Source organism: Pongo pygmaeus, chromosome 4 (genome assembly GCF_028885625.2).
Source record: "Pongo pygmaeus isolate AG05252 chromosome 4, NHGRI_mPonPyg2-v2.0_pri, whole genome shotgun sequence".
Classification (NCBI taxonomy): domain Eukaryota; kingdom Metazoa; phylum Chordata; class Mammalia; order Primates; family Hominidae; genus Pongo; species Pongo pygmaeus.
The window spans coordinates 99,304,165-99,319,006 of NC_072377.2; the positions used below are offsets into that span (position 1 = coordinate 99,304,165).

The window sequence follows — 14,842 nt, forward strand, 5'->3', positions numbered from 1 at the left end:
GATTAAAAGCTGAATTTAAGAAGAGAAAGAATCTTAAAAAGTTGTTAAGCAAGGTTAAATCTAGTTTTTCTTTCTCACACAGACTCTGCTTGTGTCAGTTTCTTGGATAATTGGCACCTTGTGAAATAATCACTAATAATAGTTATCTTTTAGTGGATTCCTGGCGTTGCCCTCAGCTGAGCACCGTAAGTATATTATTACATTTAATCCTCTCAACCATCTTATGGGATCTATATTATTAGCTCATTTCACAGAGGAGAAAGTTGAGGCTTAAAGAGGTGATGTAATTTTGTCCAAAGTAAATAGCTGGTAGGTTGAGGAGTCAGGGTTCCAATCCACTCTCTCGGAATCTGGAGCCACCTGCTCTTAGTCACTGCTGTGTGTCAGTCTCCCTTGGCACTAGATAAAATGATGATTAGGGTAGCAAAATGAGCCTTTTGGACTGCTTGCAAACCATGAACTACTGCATCTTTGAGTTTTAAGAGCTTAGCTTAGGACTAGGGGATATGCATGGAAGCCCAAATCATAGATGTCCTTTATCTGTGGGGTCAAAGTTTGTCACTCAGCATCCTGAACATTGTGTGCCTTTAAACAAGGCAAATCTGATACCATAATTTGGACAACAACTTAGCCAAAGCATCATTTCTGTATATGGAGGCCAAGTAGTACTAACAAACATGCAAATTCTAATTTTAAAACTCGGACAAACATTTTGCAGCGAAAACAATCCACCCCTTTTTGGCTAAATAACTGAACAAAATTTCCCCTACAAAGGCAAAGTTCAATATTTTCATTTCTCTAAAACTCTGACCCACGTCACTTTTCATCAGTGCTGCACTATCTGTGAAGTCCCCTTGTAACCTACAAGAGTTAGCTTCCTCCCTAACATACTTGGAGAAAGATTTGGGAATACCGCAGCATTTCATTTCCTCTTTGTCTAGCTTGATGATAACTCGTCTGTTTTCAAACTGTGAAGATGAAATCAGGAGAAGAGTGTGAAATATCAGTATAACAATGGCCACTTCCCACCCCATGAGACAAAGAAGTAAAGGGCTTAGTGATTTGTATGACAATGAGCACTACAGAAAACATTCAAAGCTTCTAAATCCCAGGGACTTCCTGACTTCAGTTGTGAGGGCCAGCCACACTGACATCATAGATCCTTCCTGCAGTCACAATGCTACTAAGTCACCCTTGGGAAGAGGCCCCAGAAACAGGAAGACCTTAGTTAGGATGCAATTACAATTGCTTGGTACGCTGGCTTCCTCAGAAAAAAGAAAAAATCACAGAGATTTTTTTTCAAAAATAACAAATCTACAAAAAATAAAGCTGGAAAATCAAGCATCATGAGTTCAGGTACTTATGGACTATTCGAGGTCTCTAAATTTCTCCTACTTCAGTATCTTTCTTATATTTCTTATTACATATAAACAAAATAATGAATCCCAATGAAGATCCTCAGAAGGCTTGGGCACAACAGAGTAATAAACAAATGTACAAGAAAAAAAAACAAACTACCCCATCAAAAAGTGGGCAAAGGATGTGAACAGACACTTCTCAAAAGAAGACATTTATGCAGCCAAAACATACGAAAAAAAGCTCATCATCACTTGTCATTACAGAAATGCAAATCAAAACTACAATGAGATACCATCTCATGCCAGTTAGAATAGTAACCATTAAAAAGTCAGGAAACAACAGATGCTGGGGAGGATGTGGAGAAATAGGAACGCTTTTACACTTTTGGTGGGAGTGTAAATTAGTTCAACCATGTGGAAGACAGTGAGGTGATTATCCCTCAAGGATCTAGAACTAGAAATACCATTTGACCCAGCAATCCCATTACTCGGTATATACCCAAAGGATTATAAATCATTCTACTAAAAAGACACATGCACATGTATGTTTATTGCAGCACTGTTCACAATAGCAAAGACTTGGAACCAACCCAAATGCCCATCAATGATAGACTGGATAAAGAAAATGTGGCACATATACACCATGGAATACTATGCAGCCATAAAAAAAGGACGAGTTCATGTCCCTTTGCAGGGACGGGGATGAAGCTGGAAACCATCATTCTCAGCAAACTAACACAGGAACGGAAAACCAAACACCACATGTTCTCACTCACAAGTGGGAGTTGAACAATGAGAACACATGGACACTGGGAGGGGAACATCACACACTGTGGGGGTTGGGGGGCTAGGGGAGGGATAGTATTAGGAGAAATACCTAATGTAGATGACGGGCTGATGGGTGCAGCAAACCACCATGGCATGTGTATACCTACGTAACAAACCTGCACGTTCTGCACGTGTATCCCAGGACTTAAAGTATAATTAAAAAAAAAAATACACTCCTGATTATTTTAGAGCTGTCTGATCCTAACAAAGTTTCTAAAGGTCTTATAAAAGTATCTGTAAAGAAATGCCTTTCTAGCTAACTATAGATGTTATGGGGGGATGGGGGAGAATTGGGATAAGTGAGGAGAGGGGAAATGTAAAACAAATTGAAAGCCTCCCTTTAAGCTAAGCTATATGTACAGAAACTGCCCTCAATTAAAAAAAAAAATTAGCAGCACTGCAAAAATTCACTTGTCATAGTTCCTGACCTGATTCAGCATTCTGGTTACCTAGATACAAATGTAAACAAAAGTGCCTCTCCAACTGCGACTGCAGAGGAACAGCCAGTAGAACCTGATGGCACCCTTCCTGGCTCAGACAATAACCAAGAAAAGAAAGCAAGTACTTTTCAATATTCACATTAAAATTAGAATACTTTGCTCAGCTTCTTTAAGGCTTAGAGTGCTTAGAGAGTTTAAGAAGTCCTGGAAGAATAGTTCTCCCACATTTCCTGTTTGTTCTGTCTTGGCAAAGTGGCTGCTGACAACACAAGCTGAAAAGAAAAATGACCTCAATTTATAATTTCATTAGACTGATTTTGAATATACGGGGCTAAAATTCTTTTAAGTTGATCATGATGTATGTTTTATGATGATTCAAAAGGAACCATGATAAACTCAAGGTGCAGACTTTATCTCTTAACATGAAAACCGGTATAGCTAAATAGAATGTTTCCTTTATTAGAACTTGTCATATCTTCTCTGTTAAAAAGAACATTTTTTAAAGCAGTGATTTCAGACTTTTTTTGTACTTAACACCTTGTAATTTACATAACAAGAGGCAGATGCAGTCACTTGTTATGTAAAGCATAGCACAATATCAAACACTGATTTTTGGTATGTATTATATAATAGGCTGTACCACATACTAGCTGTGGGACTTTGGCATGATTACTTAACCTCTCTGTTTCTTCTTCTGTAAAATGGGTGAATTAGGCTTATCATACAAAGTTATTACGGGTTTGAATGAGTCACTTAAGTAAGTGCTTAGCAAGTAGGAAGGGCTATAGTATGATTATCATCATCATCTACATGATCTTGGGCAAGTCCCGTACTTCTCTGATCCTGAAGCTCCTCACCTATAAAAAATAATCATCTCAATTTCTTTCCATAAGAAGGGTTTCAGCTACTTAAGGTAACTAATGTCATCCTTACACTAACGTGAAGGTAATGACATCCACTTTATAGGGCATCATGTCAAATAAAATTATGTCATATACAAGAACGTATTTCATAGCGCATAAAACCAAAAAGCTATAACATTTAAAGTATCATTATGAAATGGATAAAACTGATATATGTCAAAAAATTCCCACAGTGGCCATCAAGTTGTTTGTGAGATAATTTTTATATATAATAACATCCTAGCTTATAGGAATGAGGATAAAACAGAACTGACTCTTATGTTCAATTAGCAAAGATATAAAAATTTAATACTGTCTTAGATACCTAAAAATTACATTTAAAAAATTGCACCAAAAGCCAACATCAATGGCTTTTGTTCTAGGTAGCAAAATTACAAGCGAGAATTTTTATTCTGTATCTTTAACTTTTCTATACTTTTCCAAATATTCCTCCATTGTTGTGCTTAACATTTGTCACTTAAAAAGTGTGTGTTATAGGTGTGTTTTTAAGAAGATGCTACTTATGGTCTTTCAAATCAGACTTAAAAATTAATAAAATAAAAATAAAACATAGATCTAATTGTTATACTCCAGAAGGAGGAGGACAAGTTAGTGCCCTTGGACACTGTATTCATCGTACACTTTAATTCCACAAATATTTGGAGACCCCATTCAGCAATGGGGGGAGGGTACAAGCGCTCTCCTGGGGGTTCACAGGCTCCCTCGTGAGCAGCCTCGAGCCTGTTCTGCCTGCCCACCACCAACAGGGCTGGGTCAGGAGAGACTTTGTCAGGTGTTCTTTATTAGCATCCCTGATAATGGACTTCACATTTTTTTAAGTTTTTTTGAAGGGGGGAGTTATCTAATTAAGTTTCTTAAAACTTAAGAAGTAGTAATTCCTTGGGCATTTGAAAAAGGAATGCTTTCTGTATGTGAGTCTTAACATATTCTGCCCACCATTATAGTACACAGTAACATAAAGCAAGAAAAAATATCCTAGGAATATATTTTGTTAAAGTTTTTAACTGAGGTGGATTACCACTCATATTCTCCATATTGAATCCAGTTCAGCAATAGGCTATTAAAATTAGGATAAATCTGTCTTGTTTTTTTAAACTTAAAAGAACATTAGAATTTAAGGCATTTTCAGCTGGGCGCGGTGGCTCACACCTGTAATCCCAGCACTTTGGGAGGCCAAGGCAGGCGGATCACAAGGTCAGGAGATCGAGATCATCCTGGCTAACATGGTGAAACCCCATCTCTACTAAAAATACAAAAAAAATTTAGCCGGGCGTGATGGCAGGCGCCTGTCTTCCCAGCAATACATGAGGCTGAGGCAGGAGAATGGCGTGAACCCGGGAGGCGGAGCTTGCAGTGAGCGGAGATTGCACCACTGCACTCTAGCCCGGGCAACAGAGAGAGATTCCGTCTCAAAAAAAAAAAAAATTTAAGGCATTTTTGAGATATGAAAAACAGTGAGTACATTGGGTATCTTCTTCCCTGTCATAAAAATGCTGCAAATTATCAACTTTCATGAAAATAGAACTTTCTAGTAGTACCATTTTATTGAATTAGAAGTTGCCAGTTAAGTGTACATATGGCGAGCTATACTTAATGTTAGTAAATCATGTATATGACTGCTCTGGCTATAATAATCTGACATCCAGGTACTTGGATAGGCTAGTTTCCTAGTTCGGGGCTTTGTGTTTGAAAATTAGCTGTTTCTCCTTAGAAATCAGCATGTCAGGAATCATTCACTCTGTGAAGACTTCTTTAGTAACTCAGTCAATAATCATTAGATATTTCATTTTTAAATTATCTAAGAATAATCTATGGCTTTCACTTTTCCAAAAAGGTTTTCTTGACTGTGATACCAAATCTATGAAATACAGCCTCTCTAGTATCTCCACAGAACTTAATTTTGTTTTTAGTCATTAGCAATACAAAGGGGGCATGTGTAAGATTAACTGAGCTGATTATCTGGTCTATGGTATACATTTTGTTTAAAATTAAAACTTTTTAAAGATAAACTGCATAGAAGTAATCTGTAAAGAAGCAGATGATATATTCTGAATCTGTAACCTTTGTTTTAGGTAAGATTATCTCCAGCCAAAATGTCAACCAAGAATTATACAGATCTAGTTGAATATGTTGACAAGTAAGTGTGTAAATTACAACTAGTTTTAACTGTTAACTGCATTTATTGTGGCAAATCTCACACGCAAAAAAGAAAAAATCCTGTGTTTAATTATTCAGTCAGAGATGAATGTACCTGAATGAAACCTTTAAGTTCTCTGTGTTCAGAAGAGACTAAATCATGTCAGAAAGACAAACCTGATCCTGTTCCTTTCTGATTGACAGAACAAGCAGATTTAACTACCTTTTCTTTAAATGACCTCCATAGGTTCCTGTAGATTTATGTGAAAAGCAATACAACATATTGCATATTGGGACAATATCAGATAGAGCTAACTATTGACTTCAAAATAAACCAAGTAAACCTGTTAACATTTCATGATAAAAACTCAGGAAATTTTGAAATATATTTCACTAATCACTAGAAAATGTTGTTTCTGCTATTTACAGTGCCATACCTGGAGCTCCCCCAGGAAAGGTGTACCACAGAGGGACAACTCCAGGCACTTGGAAATAGAGTAACACACTGTTAACACATGCACATTGTCCAAAATACCCAAGGATGCCAGTGATGAAGGTGGCATTGCAAAGGCAATGCATATTAATTTGAGTTGTTTTCTATTCCATATGTCAAAGCAGGATTTGGTCTAATGCTGTCATTCATGTTTTCAGGGCACTGGGGATTTAGTCTCAGTCCTTCTACTACTTTGCTGTGTAACACCAGTCAGTTCCATAATGTCTCTGGGCTTTAGATTTTTCATTTGAAAAACAAAGAGGTTGGACTAGAAACTACTGCAGCTTTAAAACAATTCTGATTTTAATCATCATGACCACAGAAGAAAAAAATGGCCAAATGAATGAAATGAGTTCATGTGAAGAGAAAAATATAAATACACCTTGAACTTTGATTTTTTTAAAAATTATCTTTAACAATTAAGATGATAAGATTTCTTCACTAATTTTTACTGCTTTTTTTTCACAAGAATTCCCCTGTTCCCTGGCCAGTTAAATTTAATACATTCCAAATAGTTCAATCACAGTATTTTAGCCCCTTTTTTCATGTTCCGCGTAACTTGTATTTGTTTATATGAGTCTATGATTTAGAAAAAAATAAAACCAAGCATGGGAAAAATATTTTTAAATGTTTAAAAAATGCAATATTTGGACAGATGACTTTTTTCTGAGTTAAGGACAATGAATATAGTATGCACAAAAATAATTATTATAAATAAACGTATTAGCTAACCTTATCTTCCAAGGAGAAAAGGGAAACTTGTCCCTACCTGACTCTCTACATGACAAATGGAAAATAAAAATCATTCTTCTGATCCGTCAAATTCTATTACAAACCTGTGTGGATTTCTTTAGCTCAAGCTGGTGATGTACATCCCAGGAGATGAGAAAATGAATTCCTGGAAAATGGTAACAAACTTAAGCAGCAGAAGATAAACTTTTTGGATTTGACTTTCAGATAAATTAAAATGAAGACAAAGAGGAAGAAATAGTCTATAATGCAAAGCAAAAGCATGATAAAGATTACTTGACTCCAACATTTATTTCTACCTTAATCTCTCCCTTACCCCTTCTCTTACTATCTAAACCATATTATCTGGAACTTTCTATTTATGATTTCACATTGTTAATTGTCTTTTGGTCTCTCTCTTCTCATCTCTCAGAACAGGCTGCAAACTCCCTAAAGGCAGGCACTCTATGGCCTTATGATTTTTGATACCCCTCCAGTAGCCTATCATGATGTACTGAATATACTTGATGAACTGTAGTTGACAGATTTAATGGAAAGTAATGGTAGAACAATTGAATTGTTAGAGCTCTGCTTAAATCAGCTGATTAACTGGAAAAGCAAAATAGCATTTGGGCATTTCAGTAATAAGTGCAGACATTTTGAATTGAGATATTCAATCCAATAAAATAAAAACAAAGAACAATGGTTTTTAAAATAACTTCACTGGCCAGGCACAGTGGCTTACACATCTATAATCCCAGCACTTTGGGAGGCAGAGGTGGGCAGATCACCTGACGTCAGGAGTTCAAGACCAGCCTAGCCAACACGGTGAAACCCCATCTCTACTAAATATACAAAAATTAGCCGGGCATGGTGGCATGCACCTGTAATCCCAGCTACTCCGGAGGCTGAGGCAGGAGAATCACTTGAACCCGGGAGGTGGAGGTTGCAGTGAATGGAGATTGTACCACTGCACTCCTGCCTGGGTCACAGAGTGAGACTCCATCTCTAGATAATAAACAAACAAATAAATAAATAAATAAATAAATAAACTTCAGCCTTTAACTCATAGTTTTCATTGGGTGACAACAAATGGATTGACATGCAAACAGAGTACTTAAGTAAAAGTCATTATCAACTCATTAAATGGCCTGAATTTATATTACAGGTTTTCAGAGGTTTGGCCTTAAAACTTATATGGGTATATTTACAGGTAATACTATGAGCAAAGAATAACAACTCAAAAAGTAAAAATCCAGTCCCTCAGGGAGCTATCTAATAATGCGTTTGGAGCCATTCTAGCAGGAAGGAGAGAAATGAATGATTAGATAGCTGGCCGGGGTAGGCCTCCTTAAGAATCTGACATTTGAGAAAAGACCAGGAAGTGCGGAATTTGGCCATGTGGACATCTAGGGGAAGAGCAAAGTTTCTAAGGCAGGAATATTCTTATGGTGTAGCAGGAACAGAAAGGGGGCAAGGATGGCTGGGGTGAAAAGGAGGGAAATACAAATTGGAACTATGATAGCATCTGGGATTCTATTTGAAAGTCTCTGGAAAGAATGAATCCTGAGTTTCTGCTGCCCATGAGGCAAATTCCAACTTTCCTGAACAAAAAGGAGGCCAAGGAAATGAGGTTTTATACTGAGGAGTTTTCCAGGCTGGGCTATAGCCAATATATAACTCAGGAATTCTCTCAAGAGTACAGTTTGTGAAGATGAGGGTCTGGCTGACAGCCAAAGAATGATATTTAAAATCTGGATACATAAAACTTTCAGCAAGTCAAATGGGCAAAATAATAAATGATTAATGACTTCCCCTCATGAGTAGAATATGGAATTCAGGTTCTGAAAGTATTCATTTTCAAGGTTTTTCTTAGCACCATGGCAGACACTTTATTATTCCGTGATGCATTGCTTTTGTTACTACATGATGAAGACAGATATTTCACATTACAATGCATGAGAAAGGAAGACAGAACTCTGTTGGTTGAACTTTCTATGGATAGATCTTGTTAGGTTGGATGGTGCTGCTATCAGCCACAGGGCGGTCTTTCGGTCTTTCTCTTTCTTCTTTACATGCCTACCCACCCACCTGTGATGGGCAAGGCTCTGCTGAGAGTGGGTACAGTCACAGGGATTGGGCATTACCCATAGGGACCCCCAATTAGTAAGGGAAGGGGCTGCCCAAATGATGCTCAGTCCCTCCCGGGAGGCTGTCTGGATTCTTGTCACATTTAAGACCTTCTGCTCAAGTGTGAGAACTCCACTGAGGTCAGGCTGATGCTGATCTCAGATCTCTAGAGCACAGGGGGAGCCCCCTCCAACCTCTGGGCCTCTGAGAAGATCCTTGGGACTCCGAGGAGAGATGTGAGCCAGGCAGGAAAGGTGACTTGGTGAAAAATTACATGATGTTGGCAGCAAGTTACATATTAAGAAGCAGAGGGAAAGACATACCTTTCTCCTTTGAGAAAAGTGCAAATGTAACAGGAAGAGCCACTAACTGGCCTAAGCAAAGCTGCTGTGATGTAGGAGAAAGAGGAGAGGCTAACTAAAATGTTTCGCTGCTGAGTGACTCATAGCCTCCAAGCCTCAGTTTCCTCCTAAGTAGAGACAAATTTTACTCATGCCACAGGGTAGTGGTGGGAATGCAATGAAAATGATACACTGACTATAAGCACTAAACAGAAATAAGATAGTGTTATAATAAATTCCTTACATTTCTCCTGGGCTAGGAGCTCCCTACCACAAACTGAGTGGCTTTAAACAATAGAAATGTATTACCTCACAATTCTGGAGGTTGGAGTCTGAAATCAAAGTGCCAGCAGGACTGGTTCCTTTTGAGGGCTCCAAGGGGAACCTGTTCCTTGTCTCCTGCCTAGCTTTTGGTGACTTTTGGGAGTCCCTGGCACTCCTTGGCTTGTAGATGTGTCACTCCAATCTCTGCCTCCATCTTTACATGGTGTCTCCCTGTGTTTCTGTCTTCATACAGCCACCTTCACATACATACATACATACAGCCATCTTCACATCTACACCAGCCATGCTGGATTAGGGGCCCACTCTACTCCAGTAGGACCTCACCTTAGCTAATTATATCTGCAAGACCCAATTTCCAAATAAGATCACATACTGAGGTATTAAGCTTTAAGACTTCACTATTTCTTTTGGGGGGACACAATTCAACCCATAACACCATTTAATAATTATAAATAATTGTAAGAACACATATATACAACATTGTACAAGACCTATTTACAAGACATTGCAAAATATTTCAGGTACACATCCTTTAACTTGATCTCGTCAGGCGGGTGGGAGGGTCAGGAGTCTCTCTCTCCACAGAACAGAGAGGGAGCCCTCTTCTGGGCAACCTCAGAGAGGTTGAAGATAGCTTGTGACAGAGATAGAACTTGAACCCAGGTCTTCTGACTCCAAGTACAGCGTTCTTCCCCCTGGAGACTCACATTAAACACTCCCCACCCCCACCCCCAAAGACCAAGGTAATATGGGAAGGTATCTCAAGAGGGCCACAAATGCTACAGGAACTCCCAACATCATCAAAACAATTTGCTACTGCAGTTTGCATATGCTTCACCTGTAAGTATGACCCAGACATCGACCCTGCCCTCACTGACACAGGGACTCTGTTTGGAACCTTTGTCAACCTTGATGCCTCCACATGAAGGAAAACCAATCGTACCAGGCACATCACTCATTTTGCAATCTTATTAAAAATTCTGCTGAACATGAGGTGTCTGCCTTACAGAGCGCATCACTTTTCACTGGAAAAGAATCACAACCAGTTCTTTCTCCAGACTCTTCTGGACCATGCCACTATATGGAGTTCTTTTTGGGCCCTTCCTGGTGCTCTGTGCTGGCCCAGCCCTGTTGGCCTGGTGTACTTCCTCCTGCACTGGGCCCACCAGAACCCAAATTGCCTGCCTCACGTGACCCCGAGAGCATTCAGCCCTACCTAAAACTCAGCAGTGGAAGTCTCTCCAGCTACAAACATCCACTTGCCGGGGTGGTTATAAACAAGCAACATAGAAACTACAGAAAATGTTTTATTCTATTTCATCACTCCCCACACACACTCATAGATTATTTTTGTGAGGCATCAAAATATTCTCTGAGATTTCACTTTAGGTTTTTTTTTTTTTTGTAGGACTCTCTGCACTCAGACTGTAACTAGTCATATATTAGATCTCATACAAATGTAGAAATCTTTCTTCGGTATGCCTTTTTGTGTTCTAGAAAAAGGTTTAAACTTTCAAGTTTGATTCTCTGAGTATTACAGGTTGCCAAAATGGTTATCAGAATCTCCTCAGTAAATTTAGGGCTCTATTCACAAGAACAGAACAGGCAGGGAAGTGAGAGGCTCCATGTACCGGCCGATCTGCCAGCTACAGCACAGCTGGTGTAAGTCACACCGAATTACAGAAAAATAGAACTCAGAGTTTGTGGAAAATCTGTTCGGATTCAGTTGTCAGCTACATAATCAATGATCTATGTGAAGCCCAAATATCTCTCTGAAAAGGCCCCCTAGGAATTTTTCCTCCTGTGGTTGGTGACTCCATCTGCACTAGTCTGGAATATTCAGTTATTTCTTTCCTTTCATAGTTAAATTTAGATCTAGGTCCCACTGACATACATAACATACTAAGAAAGCAGTGAGGTTCTTAAATTTACATCTTACTACTAGGGAAAGCCCTCAGTTTTTATCCCTTAAGAATACCTAATGATTTGAATAATGGCCTCATCAGGAATCTCTCTTAGAAAATTGAGACATGCTCATGTGTTTGTTCTTCCATGGTTGATTTAGAAAGGTCAATTGGAAAACAATATTCTCTGTCCTGGTGGCAATGCAAATCGGGAAAAAATATAAGCTGTCTGTTGATCTTCAGGAACCATGTAAATAAAACCAAACAGAGCCATCATTTGGTGCTTCATTAAATCTTAAGAATTAGCAATAATAATAAGACTACAGTTAATAGTAAATCCCAGGCCTGAAAAGGAATTTCAAAAAGGAAAGCTCTCCACTTAAACATAAAATAAATTTTAAAAATAAACTTTAAAAATTTAGGAAAAGAAATAACTACAGTCCAGCATTTGCATCCCACTTAATGTCTCCACGGTTGCAGGCAAATAGCTTTGCATAGCAGTAGGTGATATCCTCCTAAAAGGCTTCCTTCGATGGGCCAAATAGCCACGGCATTGAAATCAGCCCTGACAGACAGGACCACAGACCTGCTGGCTTGGGTCTGCCCCCTCATTGCTCTTTCTGGATATAATCTTGACATTAGCCAACAGCACCTCACCCCCAAGACTGAGGCACTGGGACCCTCCTAACCCCAGACATGCAGGTGTATGGCATTGGTTTCACCACCCTCTCTACTGCATGCATCTCACTTATTATCTCAGAACTTACAACCACACAGCAAAATAGGCCTTGTTGGCCCTGTTTACAGATGAAGTAATTAGAACACTTGGTTGGTAAGTGGTGGAGCCTGTGTTCTACCCTCAGTCTACCTTGCTTTCCAACCTGCCAAGCTGCTTCTGGATGTCTACAGAACTTGAGAGCTCATATTCCATAGTCCACTACTTTAGCACTTCATTATATATCCTGCCTTATATTATTCACTGATTCACATGACCAGTCTTAAACAAATCAGTGGTGTTTAGTCTTTAGGATACATTAGAATCACCTATGCACTTGCTTAAAATGCATATTCTTACTCTCCCCGCCTACCCTAAAATTTTGACTCAGTAGGTTTGTGTTGGAGTGGAGTAATCTGTATTTTAACAACTTCCCTCCCTCACCCTCCCCTGTGATACCAATTCAAGTATAAGAAATACTGAATTAACCTAAGTTCCTTGAGGAACAGAGCCATTATATGTAAATATGTAGTATTACAGGTATGGACTAGAGTAAATGTGTGTATGGACTAGAGAAAATATTGTGTGTGAACTAGGGTAAATATTTAGTAAGTACTTAATGTATCTTTATTTGAAATGACATTTTTATTGGTAAGTGACTAGATACAGACACAATGCTTTCAGCTGCACATAATAGGAGCACTAACCAAGAATGGTTTAAATGTAGAAATACTGATTAGCTCCTATAACAAAAAAAAAACCAGAGTTTGGTAAATTTAGTAGCTTCAGAACATCATTAAGCAGCCAGGTGGTTTTTTTTTATTCTTTCTCTCTGCCATTTCCTTTTTCCTCATGATCACAAGATGGCTTTGGTAGTTCCAAGCATCATGCACAGACAGGAAAACATTCAGCGAAGAAGAGGGAAGTTTCTTCTGTGTATCCCTTCTTGAAGGCAAAGACACTTTACCTAGAAGCCCCATAGCAGGTTTCTCTTTGCATCTCATGGGCCAGAATTGCTTCACATGCTCTTACCATAACTAATTGCATCTCAACCCAGAAGAATGGAACCATTATGATTAGTTTGCCCCTCAGAAGGACATGGGGGACAGGAAGGATGAATCAAGTCAGGCAGAAGTTGGATGCAGCTGTTGGGAGGGTAACCAATGGTATCTGCCATACTTAGAACATCTAGGAGAAAACAATTTCTAAATTTGGGGGGAAGTGAAGCATAATTTATAAGTGTCTATACAAGACTGAAAACCGGGAGATCAAATACCTTTGCTGGCAAATCTGGAATATAGATTGTCTAGAGGCCACAAAGCAGCACTGGCTCAAAGAAAATAAAGAGCAAATCTGCAGTACACCACCAGGCTATGTGTCACCTTCAGCAGAGCCTGGCATCTTCTTCCCTTCTGCCTCTGACTCATACGTCCAATCCAGGGTAGCACTGACGACATGGTGGGGGTTTTAGGGGAATGGATTATATATATGGTAGGTACCATTTGGTGATTTTCCAAAGAACATTTTTGAACCAAATGAGTGGTAAATGCAATCTGACTCACAAAACCCCTTGGCAAAGTTTTCTTTGCACCTCAGATTTACAGGTGATAGAAAAGAATCTCTGAGTGTGACAGTGTGTGTGCACATGTTACAAAAACTACCATGTTAATGAAATATTCAATTTGAAAAAAAAAAAAAGAAAAGAAGAATCTCACCCAGGCTGAGACTATTTTCTATTGCTCAAGAGAGTAAACTATGTCTTGAGGCTCCAACAAGCTGTGACTTTATGGAGCCACTTTTTTTTTTGTCCAGTTTTCCAACAACTGAGACTTAAGGGAACAGTCCAGGTAGAGAAATTAGTCTGTCAATCAACAAATATTTATTGACTGCCTACTATGTGCCACACATTCTTCTCAATGTTGGGGGACTGTGCAGAACATGTTAGAAAAGTGCCTCACATAGGGAGCTCTCATTCTAGTGATGGAGGATAGACAATAAACAGAAATAAGTAAGTAAGATAATTTTAGGTAATGACAAATGCTTTCGAGAAGATAAAATGGGGTATTATGAGAGAAGGCCTATGTGGTTGAATGAGATAAATGGAGGGAAGAATGGGAGGAGATGAGGTTAGAAAGGGAGATAAGATTTTATTCTGAGAGAATGGATAAGCCATAGGAAGGTTTTAAGTAGTCAAGGGCTACCATTTACACTTTAGAAAGACCACTCTAGCTGCTGTATGGAGGATGTGCTATTTGTTAGGAGGAAAAGTGGAAAAGATAATGGTGGCCAGGATCAAGAAAGGAAGAAAGAACTTAAAAAACTGTGGGTTTGGAGCCTAAGAACACTTCTGGGTGTTATTTCTGCAGCTACTCTATTAGGTCACATGACTAGGATTAATGTCCCCTGCTTATTGTTGGAATGGTGAGAAAATGTGGGAGTTTATGTTAACATTTGATTTTGGAATCTGTGAGTTTCAAATCATGACCCTGAATCTCCAAGTTGTGTGGCCATTCCTTGTTCTGTCTGGTAAATTTCCTCAGTCTGGTCTTCCAAATCACTA

At 38.8% G+C, this 14,842-nt stretch overlaps 1 protein-coding gene across 1 annotated transcript in view; it reads left to right on the forward strand.

Annotated features, from left to right (window-relative positions):
* Positions 1 to 1,233: 1,233 nt before the first annotated feature.
* FAM81B (family with sequence similarity 81 member B) overlaps positions 1,234 to 14,842 on the forward strand; it is a 60,487-nt gene continuing 46,878 nt past the window's right edge. The window contains 4 exon segments of the mRNA XM_054487111.2: positions 1,234 to 1,273; positions 1,276 to 1,356; positions 2,640 to 2,743; positions 5,622 to 5,686. Coding sequence (XP_054343086.1) covers positions 1,234 to 1,273; positions 1,276 to 1,356; positions 2,640 to 2,743; positions 5,622 to 5,686 — 290 coding nt within the window.